Source organism: Salmo trutta, chromosome 30 (genome assembly GCF_901001165.1).
Source record: "Salmo trutta chromosome 30, fSalTru1.1, whole genome shotgun sequence".
NCBI classification, from domain to species: Eukaryota; Metazoa; Chordata; class Actinopteri; order Salmoniformes; family Salmonidae; genus Salmo; species Salmo trutta.
This window is the reverse complement of record NC_042986.1, coordinates 19650060-19668631: the sequence shown is the minus strand read 5'-3', so window position 1 is coordinate 19668631 and position 18572 is coordinate 19650060. Positions and strand designations below refer to the sequence as shown.

Sequence of the window (18572 nt, the reverse complement as noted above, 5' to 3'; positions counted from 1 at the left end):
CTGTTTCAGCATGACAATGCCCCTGTGCACAAAGCAAGGTCCATACAGAAATGGTTTGATGAGACTGGTGTGGAAGAACTTGACTGACCTGCACAGAGACCTGACCTCAACCGCATCGAGCACCTTTGGGATGAATTGGAACGCCGACTGCAAGCCAGGCCTAATCGCCCAACATCAGTGCCCGACCTCACTAATGCTCGTGGCTGAATGGAAACAAGTCCCCGCAGCAATGTTCCAACATCTAGTGGAAAGCCTTCCCAGAAGAACTGAGGCTGTTATAGCAGCAAAGGGGGGTCCAACTCCATACTAATGCCCATAATTTTTGTCATGAGATGTTCAACGAGTAGGTGTCCACATGTAGTGTATCTATGTGTGCATGTGTCGTGTGTGTGTGTGTTTATGTAGGATACATACGTGAACACTGTGACAAAGAACTTTCGGATTTGCGGGCTCGGACTGCCCGGCACTTTTAAATACACATCTTGAGGTTCCCCTTGTGCCTGTCAAAGAGAAATCACATTGAAGTTTATTGAAGCATTTAGTGGAAATCCACTCTTTCGTGGAATGTTTTCAGCGGCCGATACCCATGTTATGCGATTACAAATGTCTTTCAAAACACAGCAGTTAACCTCTTTTTGAATTCTGAAACCTTGCACATTTTAGTTTTCCTTAGCAAATCAGTTCCATAATTTAGTATCCATTCCTCGGGGAACACCTTTTTGTTTCATCCCAGCACTAACAATTTAGATTAAACTAATCAAGGGCTCAGTGAACAGATGATTAGTGCTGGGATAGATAGAAATGTGAAACCCCTGAGGTTACCCCCGGGAAATGGAGTGAGAGCTGCTGTCGTAATTAACACACACACCCCAGTTTCAGTGCTGGCCCGATTATCAGAGCAAATTATTCCATTCATTCTCTTACCAACATCTTTGTTTCACAGATGACGTTGGGGTCACTGCAGCGCACTGAGATCTGAGACCCAGCATCTGTGTCTCCAACTGGTGGCCCCGGCCGGGCCAACACGCCAGACAGAGAGAGAACATTGGAGAAGGATAGAGGGTGATAAAAGAGAGGGAGAGAGAACAAACTGAGCATTTAGTGCACAACTGGTGACGAGTGTGTGTGTGCGTTTGTGTGTGTGTCTGTGACTGCATCTCTTTCTCTGTGTGTGTGTATGTACAGTATGTGTGTGTGAGTGTCTGCAATTGCATTCTGTGTGTTTTAGCGTGTCTGTCTATTTGTGTGTGTGTGTGTGTGTGTGTGTGTGTAGCTAGGCTAATGGGGCTAATAGTGGGCACCTGGCGTTCTCTCCCAGGGGGGCAGGCGCAGGGCCTTCTTCAGAAAGGACAACTCTGGCTGGTAGAAGCGGAATGTCTGGTCAATGACGTGCGGCGTGGGCTCCACGCTCACCTGGCAGATGGCCAGCGGCTTACCATCCTCTGCCCTGAATGTCACCTGCGAGTAGGGTTGGGGAGAGGGAAGGGTGGACGACAAAGGAAAGTGGAGATTTCATATTGAAAAATAATAATGCTTACTGCTGCCTGTAGCGAAAGTAAACAACAGATTATCGTGGATGCTGTCACTACTGGCCCACATAGACAACTCAAGGTAAGAGCAATTTAAGGTAGAGGAGAATGCTTTATGTACAGCAGTCTTGATCCAGTTACAATAAACTTAAGACGTATACTATTTGAACCCAAGTCTGGTATAGATACACATTGTTATAGAGTGCAAAGACAGGACCTCTCATTTGCGTTATCACGCATGCATGCACACACACAGTACTGCTGCTGTGAGGAGGATGTCTGTCTGTCAGAGGTCACTTTCCAATAAACCCACTGTCCCAGTGAAACTGACACACAACCCCAACAGCTGTCAGCAGGCCAACACTGGCACCACCCACAGCACTTTCAGACGCATCATCAAAGAGGGACAGGAACTGGGGCCTGTAGGTAATCGGGGACACACAATGTGTTTAAAGTCAGGCTTGACTATGTTTGAGAGTCTTGCTTTAACAACATACTGACTGTGATGATAGAGTGGGTTAGTATATGTTATCATAACGTGTTTAGCAGGTTCCATTGGGCACAAGTCCAGACGATTTCAGAATTGATAGTGTAGGTCAAAAAGAGGGTTGTTGGCACAAGAAAGTTATAAAGCATTATATACCTGCAGGCTTTAAGTAGTGTTACCTTAGTTTTCTTATCCAAAAACTTTGAGCATTTGGTTGAGTGTGCCTGGAGTGCCCAATGACAGGGTTTGCACTATTCCATTTATTCCCACTCGTCAGGCAATCAAGTGCAGCAAAACCTACTTGTCCTACACTGTTATAACAATGTGAGTGTCTATGTAACTACAGTACCATGTAAACACATAGGTATTTGAGACACTTACAGTACTTTAAAGTGAGACCAAATAAACATTTGATGGACGCCATGTGGTAAACACTAAACAAGGCTTAACTAAACCAGGCTTAACTAAACTTAATTGAGGAAGGCAGGAATACAGGTAAAGGTAAATAAGCTCAAACTCAAGATTGACATGGTTTATAAATAATCTAGTTTGTGAGAGGTTTATTTATAATCATGGGAAGCGTACATCTGTAACGCATCACAAATACAAACACTAGCTAGCATAATTCTAGCCTCCGGAGATACGAAATAGGATTCTTCAACTATACAAAAGGAAATAAACAGTGAATATAAAGAATTATCATATGGCACTCTAAGGCACACACAATATTCCCTCACATGGCACACTGGAAATCCTTTAAAACAGAAACCGCATTCATCCCAATGCAAAAAACAACAACCCCTGGACATGTTTTTATCCAGAGGTTGGGTTGTCCATGTATACCTTGATTGACTTGGCCAGCACAGTATTGGACAGATGTTTCTTGGCCACCTGAGTACTTCTGACACTGGGTATGAGACTCGGCCCCTGCAAGACGTAGATAAACAAACACATAAATAATACATGTATACATCTTTTAAATCGACCAAGACAACTGGGAATGTACAGCAGGTTATAAAACTGTAAAGCACCAGTGTACAATCTGTAGGGACAGAGAAAGACGTAGCAGTCAATAAGATGTGCAGATAAGAGAAACTCTAACTGGGTATTGTTAACCTACACTCCCAATGACATTAACCCAATCATATGGCATTAATCCTATTATATTTACCCTATATTTGCATTTTCTCACCCTGGTAATAGAAGTCAGGCTCTGGCTAATCTCCCTGGGCGAACTGATAAACTAAAGCCTGTGCTCTAACGTCTGACTGTCAGGGTTGTCATGGTGACGCATTAGGTTACCTGGGGAACCACAGAGTTGTCTGAGACGAAGGTCTGGTATTTAAGGGGGACGTGCACACTCTCCTTGGGCCGCAGGTACACCTGGGGAGCAAGCGTGCCCTCTTTGAGGTGGAACATGTCCTCCTCCAGGGGAGTTAAGGTTTTGGTCAGTGTCTTGAAATACCGCCACTCATCACAGTCTGTTATGACACTGAACAGACAAAGGGGAGTGAGAGAGAGGACTGTTAAAAGAGAAAGTAATGGGGGGGAGGAGAGAAGAATATAGGGAGAGAGAAAGATGGAAAAGTAAGAGAAAGGAGAGAGAGAGATGAGAAGAAGAAAAGAGAGAGAGAGGAGCATCCTCGCTGGTCAGCAGTCTGTCACACTTCCAAAGGCCAACCGTTTATCGGTGCACTGCTCTTCTTTCAATTACATACGGCCTGATTGGTAAACGGTAGGCAAGTCATTGTAAATCTTCAAACCTCTTCACGAAATGGATTCCCGGGAAGAGATCTTGGGGAACAAAAAAGTAACACAGACTGGTGGTATAGGGAAGTTATTTTCTTTGAGTACACACATTTAATGCACAAATGCATAAAGGAAAAGGGGGCTGCTTTTAACTTCAAAGGCTCAACCTCCAGGCATGGAGAAGGGACATTTCTCAATAGACGATGAAGAATTTATGAATTTTCTCCAAAATCCCACCTTCTAAATGAAGGCTGGAGCTAGTCGACCATTTCAATGAGCTCTTACTACTACAATTTCCCATTCTCCAGTCTGGTAGCTAATTAGAGAACAAAACTTCACACGCACACACACCTTTTCGTAAAGTATTAAAAAAATGTATGTGTGTGCGTGTGTGCGCGCGTGCATGCTTCAGTAGGGAATGAAAGGGCATCAGGAGAGGAGAAAGATAAAACAAGACACACACACACAAAGAGAAAGATGAGAGAGAGCGAGAGACACAGAGAGAGAAAAGAAGAGAGAAAGAGAAGAGAGAAAGATGACACAGATGCCTGATTAATAATACAGGGCCCACCCTGTTCTGGCTAAGATATATATTTTTCCGTTCCAACTATTGTAGATGTGTAACCAGGCCAGCCCAGTACATCTCAATTTGGCTCAGTCGTGTGAAAAGGGTAATAGTATAATAGTAAGCATCTATGATTTGATAGAAAAGACCTCAATGTCTCACTGTTTACTCTCTAATGCCTCTTCGAGAGACGGCAGCCGGTTCTGTGTTAAACGTGTCGGCAGCGGCGGTGTGTCATATCTGGTGGTTAACGTTGGCACGCAGCCCTTTAAGCGGCCAGGGATAGGAAAGCTTGCAGATCCGTAGCACAGCTCTGGTGTTTCCTGATCCCCAATTAGACCCGGAGAGCCTGCTGGCCGGTGCAAATGCTATAATGATTCATTCCCCCCATCACACCGCTACTCTCCTCCAGTCCTCCTTCTTCTGTTTATCAACATGAAGGACGCTTCTCCATCCAACACCATGCAGATCTGAGAATAATCCATAATGGGAGACTATGGTGGGGGAGTGTGGGGTGTGTGTAGTGGGATATGTGTGGGTGGTGGTTAGTGTGTCTGCGTGTGAAATAATGGGTTATGGGGAGGAGGGAGAGAGAGACTGTATTTCTCCAGCATTATCTATGTATCTGGTTCAAGGGCAATTGATAGCCAGTGTAAGACTTCACCTGTTCTCTCCTGGTTAAATGTGCTGTGGAATATAAACGAAGTCTGACTCAGAATCAGATACATAGAAAGGGTGGGGAGGGGCTTGATGGTATTTTGCAGCCTGCTTAAATACAATTGTTTACAATATTATTTTTCTCTCTCAACCCCCCCAATATAACACGAGGTACACACAAACTCTAACAAACACCACACACACACGCTCCACTCCCCCCAGCATCCCTTTCCCTGCATACCTGAGCTCGGGGTCTTCGCTATAGATGGTGACGGTCTGTGGGGTGTTGAAGGGGTTGCGGAGGACGTACTCCAGGTACTCGGCAGTGCCCAGCGTGGCGTAGAGGGTGTGGTGTATGGTGATGGCCTGGCTTAGTATGTGGGTGATCCCTTCTGCCTTACTGCGTTCCCTGTAGGCATGCATCAGGCGCAGGTCCCTCGCCAACTGGGCACGCTCTGCTCGGCGGCCCTGAAGGTAAAAGTGGAGAGACCATAGAATCGGTGCTTTATTTGAGCTGGATCCTGCTAGCACCTCTCATATTTGACTTTGTTTGTTCTGGAACCCATTTGCCCAGATCCAGTACCTCTCGCGGCATGATTCATTTATTGTCTCACTGTTTGTACTGTAAACATTATAATAAAAGCGATCAGAGTTAGATCAATTGCCTACTCGTTATTTCTCCAGCCCCCCAAGAAAACCTTAATGTAAAAGTGTGATGATACTACTGTGTAATCATCCTATCCTGCCACAATGATTTCAGACCTGATCTCTTATTTGTACATGTTATGGGGTAGGCCGGCCTGGTAAGTAACTGATCTTGAAACAGGTTTAAGTGGTGGTCGGCTAGTGAAGAGGTCCCTACGTAATCACATCACGTAGCCTAGGCTAGCTCTCCCTTGTCTACTGATAATTCTGAATTTGAAACGTGGGATAGTCTCCTTGGTAAGATTAAAAAAGGATAAGAAAAGGCAATCTAGTTTGATTACGTTTTTCAAGTCCAAAAATCCAGAGAAAGATGGTGAAGCATCTAACCCGAAACCAACCAGAGAAATGCCAGAGGAGAGGAGTGAGGAAGCTGTTCCTGATGGCGCCATGCCTTAGATAGCTAACATCGCTGCTAATTCTGCATCACCACTGGCACCTCCACTAGCACCTCCACTAGCACCTCCACTAGCTAAAATACGAGGCTGGGCTGTACAACATGCAATGAAGTAGGGAGCTTGGGTCTGGAAAAGACTGGAGGGATGAAACTTGCAAAAGAGCAGGTGGAGTGTACAGTAACCACCTCTGCCTCAGACATTACAAAAAAACTAAGAGCCCTCAGAATCTCTCTGCCAGCGGTTTGGCATTGACAGTCCATGCACAGTCACACAGGCATACAGAAAGTACAGGGACACCAATGGTAAAGGAGATATTCCAGGTGGACTGAAATACCTGTTGGTGGCAGTCAGCAGTGCAGAATGTGAGCGGGGATTTTCTCAAAGAACCTGATTTGTACCTCAACCCGTGCCTCCCTGTACACCTCCACCATATCAGGACTACTTTTTGCCCACCTCTGACTAAATTCAACCCAGTCCCCTAAGTGAGGTCATGGATTGCTAAAGGACACAGATGTGACACAGACACTAGGAGCAAAATAGGAAAGGGGGAGAAGACACATGAGGGAATGGTTGTCTTGTGGGAGGTTTTGGAAAACTAAGGTAGGCACATCTTTTCTATTGACTGGTTCTGTGAAGTTAATCTGAATATGCTCTTGATATTATCACAAAGGCAGGGAACCTATACATTCTGATGTGTGTTCTGCTGTATTCTACATTGATGTATTTTATTTGAAGTTATATGAAGTTCGGGTAAGCCCCAAAGCTGAGTAGGGTTGCAAAGGGTCGGAAACTTTCCGGTAAATTTCCGGTAAATTTTCCATGGGAAGTTAAGCCTGGAAATTTTGCGTAAATGAATCAATAAAGTTAGCTTATTAAAGTAAACCTTTTTTGTGGAATACACATGAGGCAATTCTAGGTCTTGTGGCATATTTTGGTTAAACTATCCCCAATTCAATGGAATTGCAACCCTTTGCATGCACAGTGCATTCCTCCATCACATGTGCAGTGCACTCTTCCATCACATGTACAGCTGATTCTCAAGATCTTGCAAACAAATGAGATGCTATTGAGCCCACATTACTACACTGTCTGAGCCAAGGACTACATACTTTCCCTGTAAGTTTTGATTACAATACTGGGTGGGGTGAATATATTTTATATGACATTCATGATTTTTTTGTTAGTAGTAAATAGTAGCCTACAGCAAAGTGTGTTTAAATCATTTCTAACTAACAATTTCTGCAAGTTAGTTTTTGCTACCATGTGGGTTTTAGCTAGCTTGAGCCTGCTAACTGAGGAGTGTTAATTCACCTGTTTCCATACATATTTCATTGTAAAACATTTATCTTACAAAGGAGTTGTATAAATGCTTAACTATTTATCTGTCCATTTTTTCTAATCTTCACAGGAAAATGCCATGGGCACTATCTGATGTATGGAGACATTTCACTGCAGTGAATGTAGAAGGAAAAGCTGTGTACATTTGCAAATACTGTGCCAAAACATATGTGAAGAATGCAACAAAGATGCAGAATCATCTGGCCAAGTGCATAAAGTTCCCTCAGCGCTCACAACAAGCAACCTCTGACAAAAGTCGCTCTACTTCTATTCAAGGTGAAAATGATGAATCACATACCTTATCAATAGCAACAGCTCATGGTCCTCCTGGAAGTTTGTTTTTGATTCAATGGAGGAACGTAGTCAGAGAAATGCTGATGAATGTCTTGCTCGAGCTGTGCAGGCAACTGGTTCACATCTGATGCTCACAGGCAATGTGTATTGGAAGAGATTTCTGAATGATCTTCGCCCAGCATACACCCCTCCAACTAGACATGCTTTATCTACTCATTTGCTGGATGCAGAGTTCAACAGAGTTCAAGTGAAGGTCAAGCAAATCATAGAGAAAGTAGACTGTATTGCAATAATCTCTGATGGCTGGTCGAATGTTCGTGGGCATGGAATAATTAACTACATCATCTCCACCCCTCAACGACTATTCTACAAGAGCACAGACACAAGTGACAACAGACACACCAGTCTCTACATTGCAGATGAGCTGAAGGCAGTCATCAATGACCTTGGACCACAGAAGGTATTTGCACTGGTGCAGACAATGCTGCAAACATGAAGGCTGCTTGGTCTAAAGTGGAGGAGTCCTACCCTCACATCACACCCATTGGCTGTGCTGCTCGTGCATTGAATCTGCTCCTCAAGGACATTATGGCACTGAAAACAATGGATACACTCCACAAGAGAGCCAAGGAAATGGTTAGGTATGTGAACGGTCATCAAGTTACAGCAGCAATCTACCTCACCAAGCAAAGTGAGAAGAATAAGAGCACCACATTGAAGCTGCCCAGCAACACCGTTGGGGGGGGTGTTGTCATCATTTTTGACAGTCTCCTGGAGGGGAAGGAGTCTCTCCAAGAAATGACCATATCAGTCTGCCGATATGGACCGCCCCATCAAGAGGATCCTCCTGGATGATGTATTTTGGGAGAGAGTGGTAAGCAGCCTGAAACTCCTGAAATCTATAGCAGTAGCCGTTGAACAGATTGAGGGAGACAATGCCATCCTGTCTGATGGTCAGACATTGCTTGCAGATGTAAGAGAAGAACTCTGTAATGCCCTGCCCACTTCCCTGTTGCTCCAAGCAGAGGAAACTGCAGTTCTGAATTGCATCAAAAAGCGTGAAGACTTCTGCCTGAAGCCCATACATGCCGCAGCGTACATGTTGGACCCCAAGTATGCTGGCAAGAGCATCCTGTCTGGTGCAGAGATCAACAAGGCCTATGGTGTCATCACTACCGTGTCTCGCCACCTTGGCCTGGATGAGGGCAAGGTTCTTGGCAGTCTGGTGATGCACTTCCAAGCAAGGGCTTTGGGATGGAGATACAATATGGCAGTCGTGCCAACATATCTCATCACACACAAGGGTGCGTTCTCAGCCCTCTCCTGTACTCCCTGTTCACCCATGACTGCGTGGCCATGCACGCCTCCAACTCAATCATCAAGTTTGCAGATGACACTACAGTGGTAGGCTTGATTACCAAGAACAACGAGACAGCCTACAGGGAGGAGGTGAGGGTCCTCGAAGTGTGGTGTCAGGAAAATAACCTCACACTAAATGTCAACAAAACAAAGGAGATGATCGTGGACTTCAGGAAACAGCAGAGGGAGCAGCCCCCTATCCACATCAACGGGACTATAGTGGAGAAGGTGGAAAGTTTTAAGTTCCTCGGCGTACACATCACGGACAAACAGAAATGGTCCACCCACACAGACAGCGTGGTGTAGAAGGCACAGCAGCGCATCCTGTCGGGCTGTATCACCGCCTGGTATGGCAACTGCTCCGCCCACAACCGTAAGGCTCTCCAGAGGGTAGTGAGGTCTGCACAACGCATCACCGGGTGCAAACTACCTTCCCTCTAGGACAGCTACACCACCCGATGTACAGGAAGGCCAAAAAGATCATCAAGGACAACAACCACCCGAGCCACTGCCTGTTCACCCCGCTATCAGTACAGGTGCATCAAAGCTGGGACAGAGACTGAAAAACAGCTTCTATCTCAAGGCCATCAGACTGCTGCTGCCAACATACTGACTCATCTCTAGCCACTTTAATAATATAACTGTCACGGCTGTCTGTAAGAGGGAACCAAGGTGCAGCAGAGGATGTGCTCATCATTAGAATTTTAATTCAAATAAACAAGAGAACACTACAAAATGACCAAAACGACAGCAAACAGTCCTGTTAGGAAAATACTCAAACAGAAACAATTACCCACAAAACCCAAAGGAAAAACATGCTCCTTATGTGTGACTCCCAATCAGCAGCAACGAGCTTCAGCTGTGCCTGATTGGGAGCCACACACACGGCCCAAAACAAAGAAATACCAAAACATAGAAAAAGGAACATAGAACGCCCACCCAATGTAACACCCTGGCCTAACCAAAATAAAGAACAAAAAACCCCTCTCTATGGCCAGGGCGTTACAATAACATTTGATGTAATAAATGTATCACTAGCCACAAACAATGCCACTTTATATAATGTTTTCATACCCTACATTACTCATCTCATATGTATTTCCTGTACTCTATACCATCTTGCATATTCCGTTCGGCCATCGCTCATCCATATATTTTTATGTAGATATTCTTAATCATTCCTTTACACTTGTGTGTATAAGGTAGTTGTTGTGAAATTGTTAGATTACTTGTTAGATATTACTGCATGGTCGCAACTAGAAGCACAAGCATTTCGCTACACTTGCATTAACATCTGCTAACCATGTACAAATAAAATTTGATTTAATTTGATTTGACCTGGTGGAAGGGACTTTGTGGATCTGAGGCTCTTTCCCCTGTTTCCTCCATCATCCTCCAAACCCCACCAACATCAGCCACCTCAGAGTGCAACTGGTCCTTGTTTGGGAACACACACACCAAAGCACGCAACAGGCTGACCAATACAAGGGTTGAAAAATTGGTGGCCATCTCGGCAAATTTGAGGCTTTTTGAGCCTGACAACGAGCCATCCTCAACAAGGTTGGAAAGTGAAGAGTCTGATGTTCAAGAGGTGGACATTGAGAAGGTCCAGGAAAAAGACATGGAAGCCTGAGAGGAAGACAACCAAATCTTTAGTTTCTAGACTATCATTTTACAGATGTATGTTGAAAATGTTTTTGGGAGATGCGATGGATCATTGGGGATCATTCAATATTCCCTGTCTTTTGTTGTTCAGTGAAATCCTCCCATGTTAAGAGTCAACTAATTTAATTAAAGTTAAATTCATAACTAAATTGTTTTTTTTGTTGTTTTTTTTTCTATTGGAAGGATTTAATCATTTGCAATTATGTCTACTTATAAGGTAAAAGGTTTATGTTTCTGTCAACATATGATATGGTAATGCAAAAAAACAATGCAAAAAACATCTACATTTAAATGGTATTAATATTAATTTGCATATATTTCCATTAATTCCCACAGAAAGTTTCCACCTCTGAATATTACCCAAAAAGTGCAACCCTACAGCTGAGTATGGGTATATGCGTATGGCGAGTGTTAAACAGTGACGAGAAAATGCTTTGAGTTAACAAGCCCCTTGGAGAGTGCTGTCCATTTCAGCACCATAGATAGTAGCCTATAGGCTACCTGGCTGTTTGATCTGTCTGTTGCACTGCTACTTTGTTTGCCAATTTTTGTTCTCATATGTTCCGGTATTGTGATATGTGTGTTCTGCTGCTACATTGATGTCTTGAATATTATAAGAAATTTGGCCCTGTAAGCCCCACAGCTGCATGTGGGCATATGCGTATGGTGTGTGTTCTACAGTGACGTCTAAAAGCTTTGCTGTACATTGATGTCTTTAAAATGATTTTGGGGGAAGGGGAAAAGGCCAAGTGGGCTTCTTAGTAGAGATCCAGGTGGCCATGTTGTTGACTTTACCGTGACCTTCGTCTTGACCTCGCTGCCGGTGCCATCTTGTCCCCCCTCGTGCTGCCGCACGGCCACCATGCGATTGAGTTTGCGCTGGCGTACGTCGTCTGTCTCGCCCCACCAGGGGGTGTTAGTGCGGGGCGTCCCACCGCCCTCCTTCATATGGCTCTGGAGCAATGGCACCAGGTCCCCGTCCAGCTCCACCAGCCTCTGGGCCCGCGCCGCATTACGCACTGCAACACATTCACAACAAGCAATCTTACAGCAATACATTAACAGCCTTACTGCAACGCACTCACAATATTAACAACCTTACCGCAATGCAATCACAACCTTACTTCAACACATCAACAAACAATTGTTTTGATCTGCGTTGACCCATTAACTTGTTGGGAGCATTCTTTAGTTTACTACTCCGTTAGTCAGCACCTCTACCAACATTTGTTGGTGTCCGTCAGCTCATGCTTTTTAGTGCTAGGCTGAAACATCAGTGTACACACCCTGTGGCTCTCCAGAGTTATAGTGACCACTGTTTTAATGTAAAGTATCTTTGTAGCCATCAGCCGTAGACAGAGAAGAGACCTAGTAACGACCATGAGAACCGCGAGCCAAACATACAGTATTTATTTGTTTTGTCAGATGTTGCCAAGACAGCACTTACTGTAATGATGCTGATGGGATTGAGTATGCATTAAGACAGCGCCCTGAACCAATTGGAAGATAAACATCTGACTGATATCAGCCCACAAATAATCTGGGAACCAAGGAAGGGGGGGAAGGGGAGCAGCCCAATAATATAAAAGAGAGATAGATAAAGTAAGTGGAGGATCAAAGGAAGAGGGCCTAAAGAACTGTTTCTCATCTAAAGCCCTTCTAGAATAGTGGAAGGCTCTGCTCCCACTCACTGATAACTCACCAGGGGGATATCTCCCCCTCTCTCTCTCTCTTGGCCTCTCCCTCTCTTATCCATCTCTCCCTCTCGGTCTCTCTTACCCTCTCTCTTTCCCTCTCCACTTCTCTCTCTACACGCCTCTCCATTGTTATCGTTACCTCTCCATCCCTCTCCCACCTCTGTCTCTCTTTGTTTCTCTACCACTTCCCACACAATCTCCATCTCTCCCGGCACTTCTTCGCATTCCTCCTTATCAGAATGGCGTCAGCGATCTGCCAATCACTTTGCTGGATAGTCCCCGGGTAGTAGGTATTCACTACAGGCTTGGAGAGAATGGTACAGTAATGGAACTGTAGTACTTCAGCGACTAACTGAACAGAACTACAGTCATTCTGTTGGGAAGTCATTGGCAATAACGTCAATCTAGAAAATAAACTGAATTCCTTAGCGTAAGCACACACCGTGGCCCGATTCACACTATAGGGCAGACCAAGCCAAGCTGTACTATACTGGCCTGGTTACAAATCCACCATAGAAGAATGTGAAAAGAAAAGCCGGGACAGTATGAGTCGTGTCAATCCTTTAGTGTGAATCAGGTATGTGTAGTTGTTTTCATACAGTGTTTATAGACTGGATTTCTTTGGTTTTGTTTGGACATTCATTGAATGGATTGAGTCCCACGTACATCAGCTACCTAATTTCTATGAGCCACCTCACAAGCTCTGCTTCAGCAACTCACCATGGCTTCAAGTCCTCAGACACGTCTCCGCACTATGGGGATGCCTAAGGAATGCTCTCCCTGATCATCTGAGAGCCACTCCATCAATCAGAACTTTTAAAATGGCCTTAAAACAAATTTTTACAGCCTCTATTTCTTATAGTCCTAATCTGGAAAGTTACTTTAGTTCCTAGCTTACTACCGCTATTTCCTGCCTTGATTCTAAATGTATGATGTTTGTTTTTTTTATGGTTTTTATTATCATTGTTTGAATTTTTGCCTATGTAGAGCTTTGGAATAACACTGTAATGAAAAGTGTTATAAAAATTAAATGTATTATTATTTTCAACTATTATTATTCTTCTTCTTCACACCTCTGTTGTGGTGTGTGTGAGGTGCTGAACACTGTGTGCGACCAGCCACCAGATATGCTTGGGCAGGCTCAATTAGGCTGCAAATTGAGTGTCTCAGAGCTGAAGAGAAAGGGCAGAATGTATAATGGATCTGGATGAGACGGTCATGAATAACACCGCCATCGCCGCCCTGTAAATCAACCAACACACACACACACACACACACACACACACACACACACACACACACACACACACACACACACACACACACACACACACACACACGGGTGTGGGGTTCCTACCGTTGAGTCGTTGGATGCTCTTGGAGGACAAGCTGCCCCCGGTGAAGCCACTTGTGGCATCCGGCGGTGAGATGATGTGGGAGCGTGACGGAGGAAGACACTGGGGCTTGTTGGGTTTGTTCTGGTCTACAGGACATCCTAGAGAAAACCAAAGGATGCCATTTTGAGAGAGTAGACAAAGTTCTCTTTATTTGAACAATTTCTCAAAAGGGCCATATTTTGGGATACAGAATCTGGACTTTGATATAGCATGTGTTACTTCATTATTTATTTACCTCGTGTTTTTGGTGTCTGTGTTGTCGGACTGTGTTATTGGCTTTTTCTTTACACCTCAGGGTTAGCTAACATTCATTTAGCAATTTCATTTAGAAAAACCTATTCACTAAATACAATAGCTTTATGTTGTGTTGATCCAATCTGTCAACACAAGCTTCCAGGTTACCTCCAGGTACCATTCAGTACACTTTGCCTCCTCGGACACCAATTTGAGACCCTAACTAGTGGAATCCATGTTCGCTTCCCACTCATGGAGGATAAAGGGTGAGTTGTGCTCAACGGTGAACGTTGATTGATTCCAGGTTCTCCTCTGGCAGAGAGCAGACATTAATTCATTTAGTGCCGAGCTACAGTAGTTGTGTGTGGCAGTCGACTCGCCCGGGCTGTCGAGCAAAGCTTTACACCTGGTAATGAGAGAGAGGGAGAAGCAATTGCTCACTATGAGGAGTAGTGTGAGTGCCAATGCCAAGCAGGGTTCTCCGGACCTTCTATTCGCTGCCAATAGCACAGCGCGCATTTCCAACAACAAAAAACGGCCTCAAAGAGAGATTGTTTTGTAATTGGTGGTTATGCTGTCTGGCAGATTCCAGATAGAATTACAGGAAGATGACTGAGGCTCTAATTAAAACTAAAGGTTAGAATTAATTAAATTGTTGCTTGCAGTCTTCTCTGCTACAATTCAGAGCATTTCACTCGAGTTTGGCAACATCCACTTGGGGGAAAGTGACTTTTCTAATGTCTAAATTTTACAGACACATTTTTACTGTGGAGCTCGGAAATTATGCACTGCGGCCGTGGCTTACTTCATAAAGCGTGAGCATTGCAATTAAGCGGCTTTATCACAGTACGACACATCTCCGTGGGCTTGTGGAGTTTTTAGTGGGAATTAAAACCACTCTCCGCCGCTCGGCATCCTTCAGAGCTCCAACTCTTTCATCAACAGCTGATAATAGGCAGGCCCAGTGAGTAACGAAGAGATAGGGTTGCCATGCAAACAGACACCGGCAGACGCAATTGCGCAGATTAATGGCCGAGGTGTCTCTGCCTTCTCCTCCGTGATTCCTCCGAAATCCATATTGTTATGTCGCCACTGCCACAATGGAATCCGACCGAATTATAAATATAATCGTCACATTTTGTTTGAGTTATAATTCCACAGATATTATATAGTAAAGACATTACGTATTGAGTAAATGTCTTGGTAATAAATGCTATCCGGATGGCCATTCCACGAAACATTTGTTACATTCTTTCAGTGCATTCCTGCTATCCAATTCTCCTATGATTGATAATAGTCCCTCACTAGGGCCTGAGACGTATGCTAGTCTACGTGATAAAATGAGTAATGACTGCCACAACAAACGACCGGGTGGTGAACTGCTGGCAAACAGTTTAATCATGCTTATTCATGAACTATAACCATGATTATCATCAAATTATGACCACTGAAATAATTTCGGGTGACATCGACAACAGTACTTTTCACCCTCCTGAGTCATTTTTCATTCCACACAATTTAAATCACCCTCGCAGCGCAAACAGTGTTGGGTCGTCCCTGTGAAATGGAAGCAGGGATGTATTCAGTGATGTGAAAACTACACGTTACAGATAGAAATGGAATGAATAGAGTGAACATGATTCCCTATTCTACATGACAGACAATCATATCTGTTCTACACAAATACATTTCTTTCTAAACATTCTGTTCTGGAGGAGGCTCAGGCATGTCTTATGTTGGGCAACTGCTATAAGCCTTCTGTTGAGAGGAGACTAATTGTAAAGAGAGTGCCAGAGGGCTCAATTCTATTAAAATCAAATCAAATGTTATTGGTCGGTACACATATTTTGCAGATGTTATCGCAGGTGCAGCAAAATGCTTGTTTCAAGCTCCAACAGAGCAAATATATATATGTGTTATTTCAGTTTTGATGTCTTCACTATTATTCTACAATGTAGAAAATAGTAAAAATAAAGAAAAATCCTTGAATGAGTAGGTGTGTCCAAACTTTTGACCAGTACTGTATGTATATAATATATGCATATATATAGTGCGTTCAGAAAGTATTCATTCCCCTGTCACTTTAATAATGTTTACATACTGTTTTAGCCACTTCATATGTACACGGAGTATACAACACATTAAGAACACTCTGCTCTTTCAATGACACACTGACCAGGTGAATCCAGGTGAAAGCTATGATCCTTTACTGATATCACTTGTTAAATCCACTTCAAATCGGTGTAGATGAAGGGGAGGAGACAGGTTAAAGAAGGATTTTTAAGCCTTGAGACATGGATTCTGCATGTATGCCATTCAGAGGTTGAATGGGCAAGACAAAACATGTAAGCGCCTTTGAACGGGGTATGGTAGTAGGGGCCAGGTGCACTGGTTTGTCTCAAGAACTGCAACACTGCTGGGTTTTTCATGCTCAACAGTTTCCCGTGTGTATCAATAATGGTCCACCACCCAAAGGACCTCCAGCCAACTTGACACAACTGTGGGAAGCATTGGAGTCAACATGGGCCAGCAACCCTGTGGCACGCTTTCGACACCTTGTAGAGCCCATGCCCCAACAAATTGGGGCTGTTCTGAGGGCAAAAGGGGGCACAGGGGTGTGCAACTCAATATTAGAAAGGTGTTCCTAATGTTTGGTATAGTTAGTGTATACTGTACATATGAAATGGGTAAAACACTATGAAAACATTTGTCATTGAACACTTCATGACAAGATGGCGCTGGAGAACAAGGCTGATGTTTTACATATTCCTAACCAATTTTTTTTTTTTCGTTTCTTTGTGTTGTTTGTAACTTTTTTAACTTATTTTGTACATAATGTTGCTGTTATCGTCTCTTATGACCAAAAATAACTTCTGGGCATCAGAACTGCGATTACTCAACACGGACTGGCAGAATCCTTTTTTTCTTTTAACGAGTCCGACGAGCCTGACGTGAATGATATACTGCTTCCCCGGGAACAGGCCCAGATCCCCGTCATTTGTGTGAAGAGAAGGCGGAGAAAAAGGGGCCAGAGGGCGGGCTGCCTTCTGAGAATTTGTAGGCGATAGAATAAACACCCATTTCCATCCATTTTGCTAGCAAACGTGCAATCTTTGGAAAATAAAATTGATGACCAACGCGGAAGATTAAAGTACCAATGGGACATTCACAACTGCAATATCTTCGACTCCGACAACATTGTCAACATACAGTGGCTTGCGAAAGTATTCACCCCCTTGGCATTTTTCCTATTTCGTTGCCTTACAACCTGGAATTAAAATATATTTTTGGGGGGTTTATATCATTTGATTTACACAACATGCCTACCACTTTGAAGACGCAAAATATTTTTTATTGTGAAACAAACAAGAAATAAGACAAAAAAACAGAACTTGAGTGTGCATAACTATTCACCCCCCAAAATCAAAACTTTGTAGAGCTGTAACGATTGGCGTCGGGTGATGAAGAAGCGGACCAAAACGCAGCTGGGAGCGAACACATGTTTATTCTTACACTGAATAAAACACGTACACAAAACCAAGAAAATGCCTGATCATTAACTGCTCAACAAAAAGAGACAACAACCCACCAACATCGTGGGGGGAAAGGAACTTAAATGTGATTCCCAATCAGACATAACTAGCGACAGCTGTCTGATTGGAAATCACCCCGAGCCCAACATAGAAATAAACCACAAAGAAAGACTATAACAAAACATAGAAAATAAACCATAGAAATACCACACCCTGACCAAAATAGCAGAGTTCCCCTGGTCAGGGCGTGACAAGAGCCACCAGCAATTACAGCTTCAAGTCTCTTGGGGTATGTCTCTATAAGCTTAGCACATCTAGCCACTGGGATTTTTGCCCATTCTTCAAGGCAAAACTGCTCCAGCTCCTTCAAGTTGGATGGGTTCTGCTGGTGTACAGCAATCTTTAAGTCGTACTACACATTTTCAATTGGATTGAGGTCTGGGATTTGACTAGGCCATTCCAAGACATTTAAATGTTTCCCCTTAAACCACTCAAGTGTTACTTTAGCAGTATGCTTAGGGTCATTGTCCTGCTGGAAGATGAACCTCCATCCCAGTCTCAAATTTCTGAAAGACTGAAACAGGTTTCCCTGTATGTAGCGCCATCCATCATTCCTTCAATTCTGACCAGTTTCCCAGTCCCTGCCGATGAAAAACATCCCCACAGCATGATGCTGCCACCACCATGCTTCACTGTGGGGATGGTGTTCTCAGGGTGATGCGAGGTGGTGGGTTTGCACCATACATAAAGTTTTCTTTGATGGCCAAAAAGCTCAATTTTAGTCTCATCTGACCAGAGTACCTTCTTCCATATGTTTGGGGAGTCTCCCACATGCCTTTTGGCAAACACCAAACGTGTTTTCTTATTTTTTTCTTTAAGCAATGGCTTTTTTTCCTGGCCACTCTTCTGTAAAGCCCAGCTCTATGGAGTGTACGGCTTAAAGTGGTCCTATGGATAGATACTCCAAT

At 43.8% G+C, this 18572-nt stretch overlaps 1 protein-coding gene across 3 annotated transcripts in view; it reads right to left on the bottom strand.

Moving 5' to 3' along the window:
- Positions 1-18572, bottom strand: part of nphp4 (nephronophthisis 4) — a 215703-nt gene that overhangs the window by 19671 nt on the left and 177460 nt on the right. For all 3 annotated transcript variants that reach the window (XM_029723198.1, XM_029723199.1, XM_029723200.1), the window contains 8 exons: positions 13798-13935; positions 11539-11762; positions 5229-5455; positions 3319-3508; positions 2860-2943; positions 1302-1458; positions 925-1001; positions 415-500 (listed from right to left, as the gene is read on the bottom strand). In XM_029723198.1, coding sequence (XP_029579058.1) covers positions 415-500; positions 925-1001; positions 1302-1458; positions 2860-2943; positions 3319-3508; positions 5229-5455; positions 11539-11762; positions 13798-13935 — 1183 coding nt within the window. The remainder of the gene's footprint in view (positions 1-414; positions 501-924; positions 1002-1301; positions 1459-2859; positions 2944-3318; positions 3509-5228; positions 5456-11538; positions 11763-13797; positions 13936-18572) is intronic.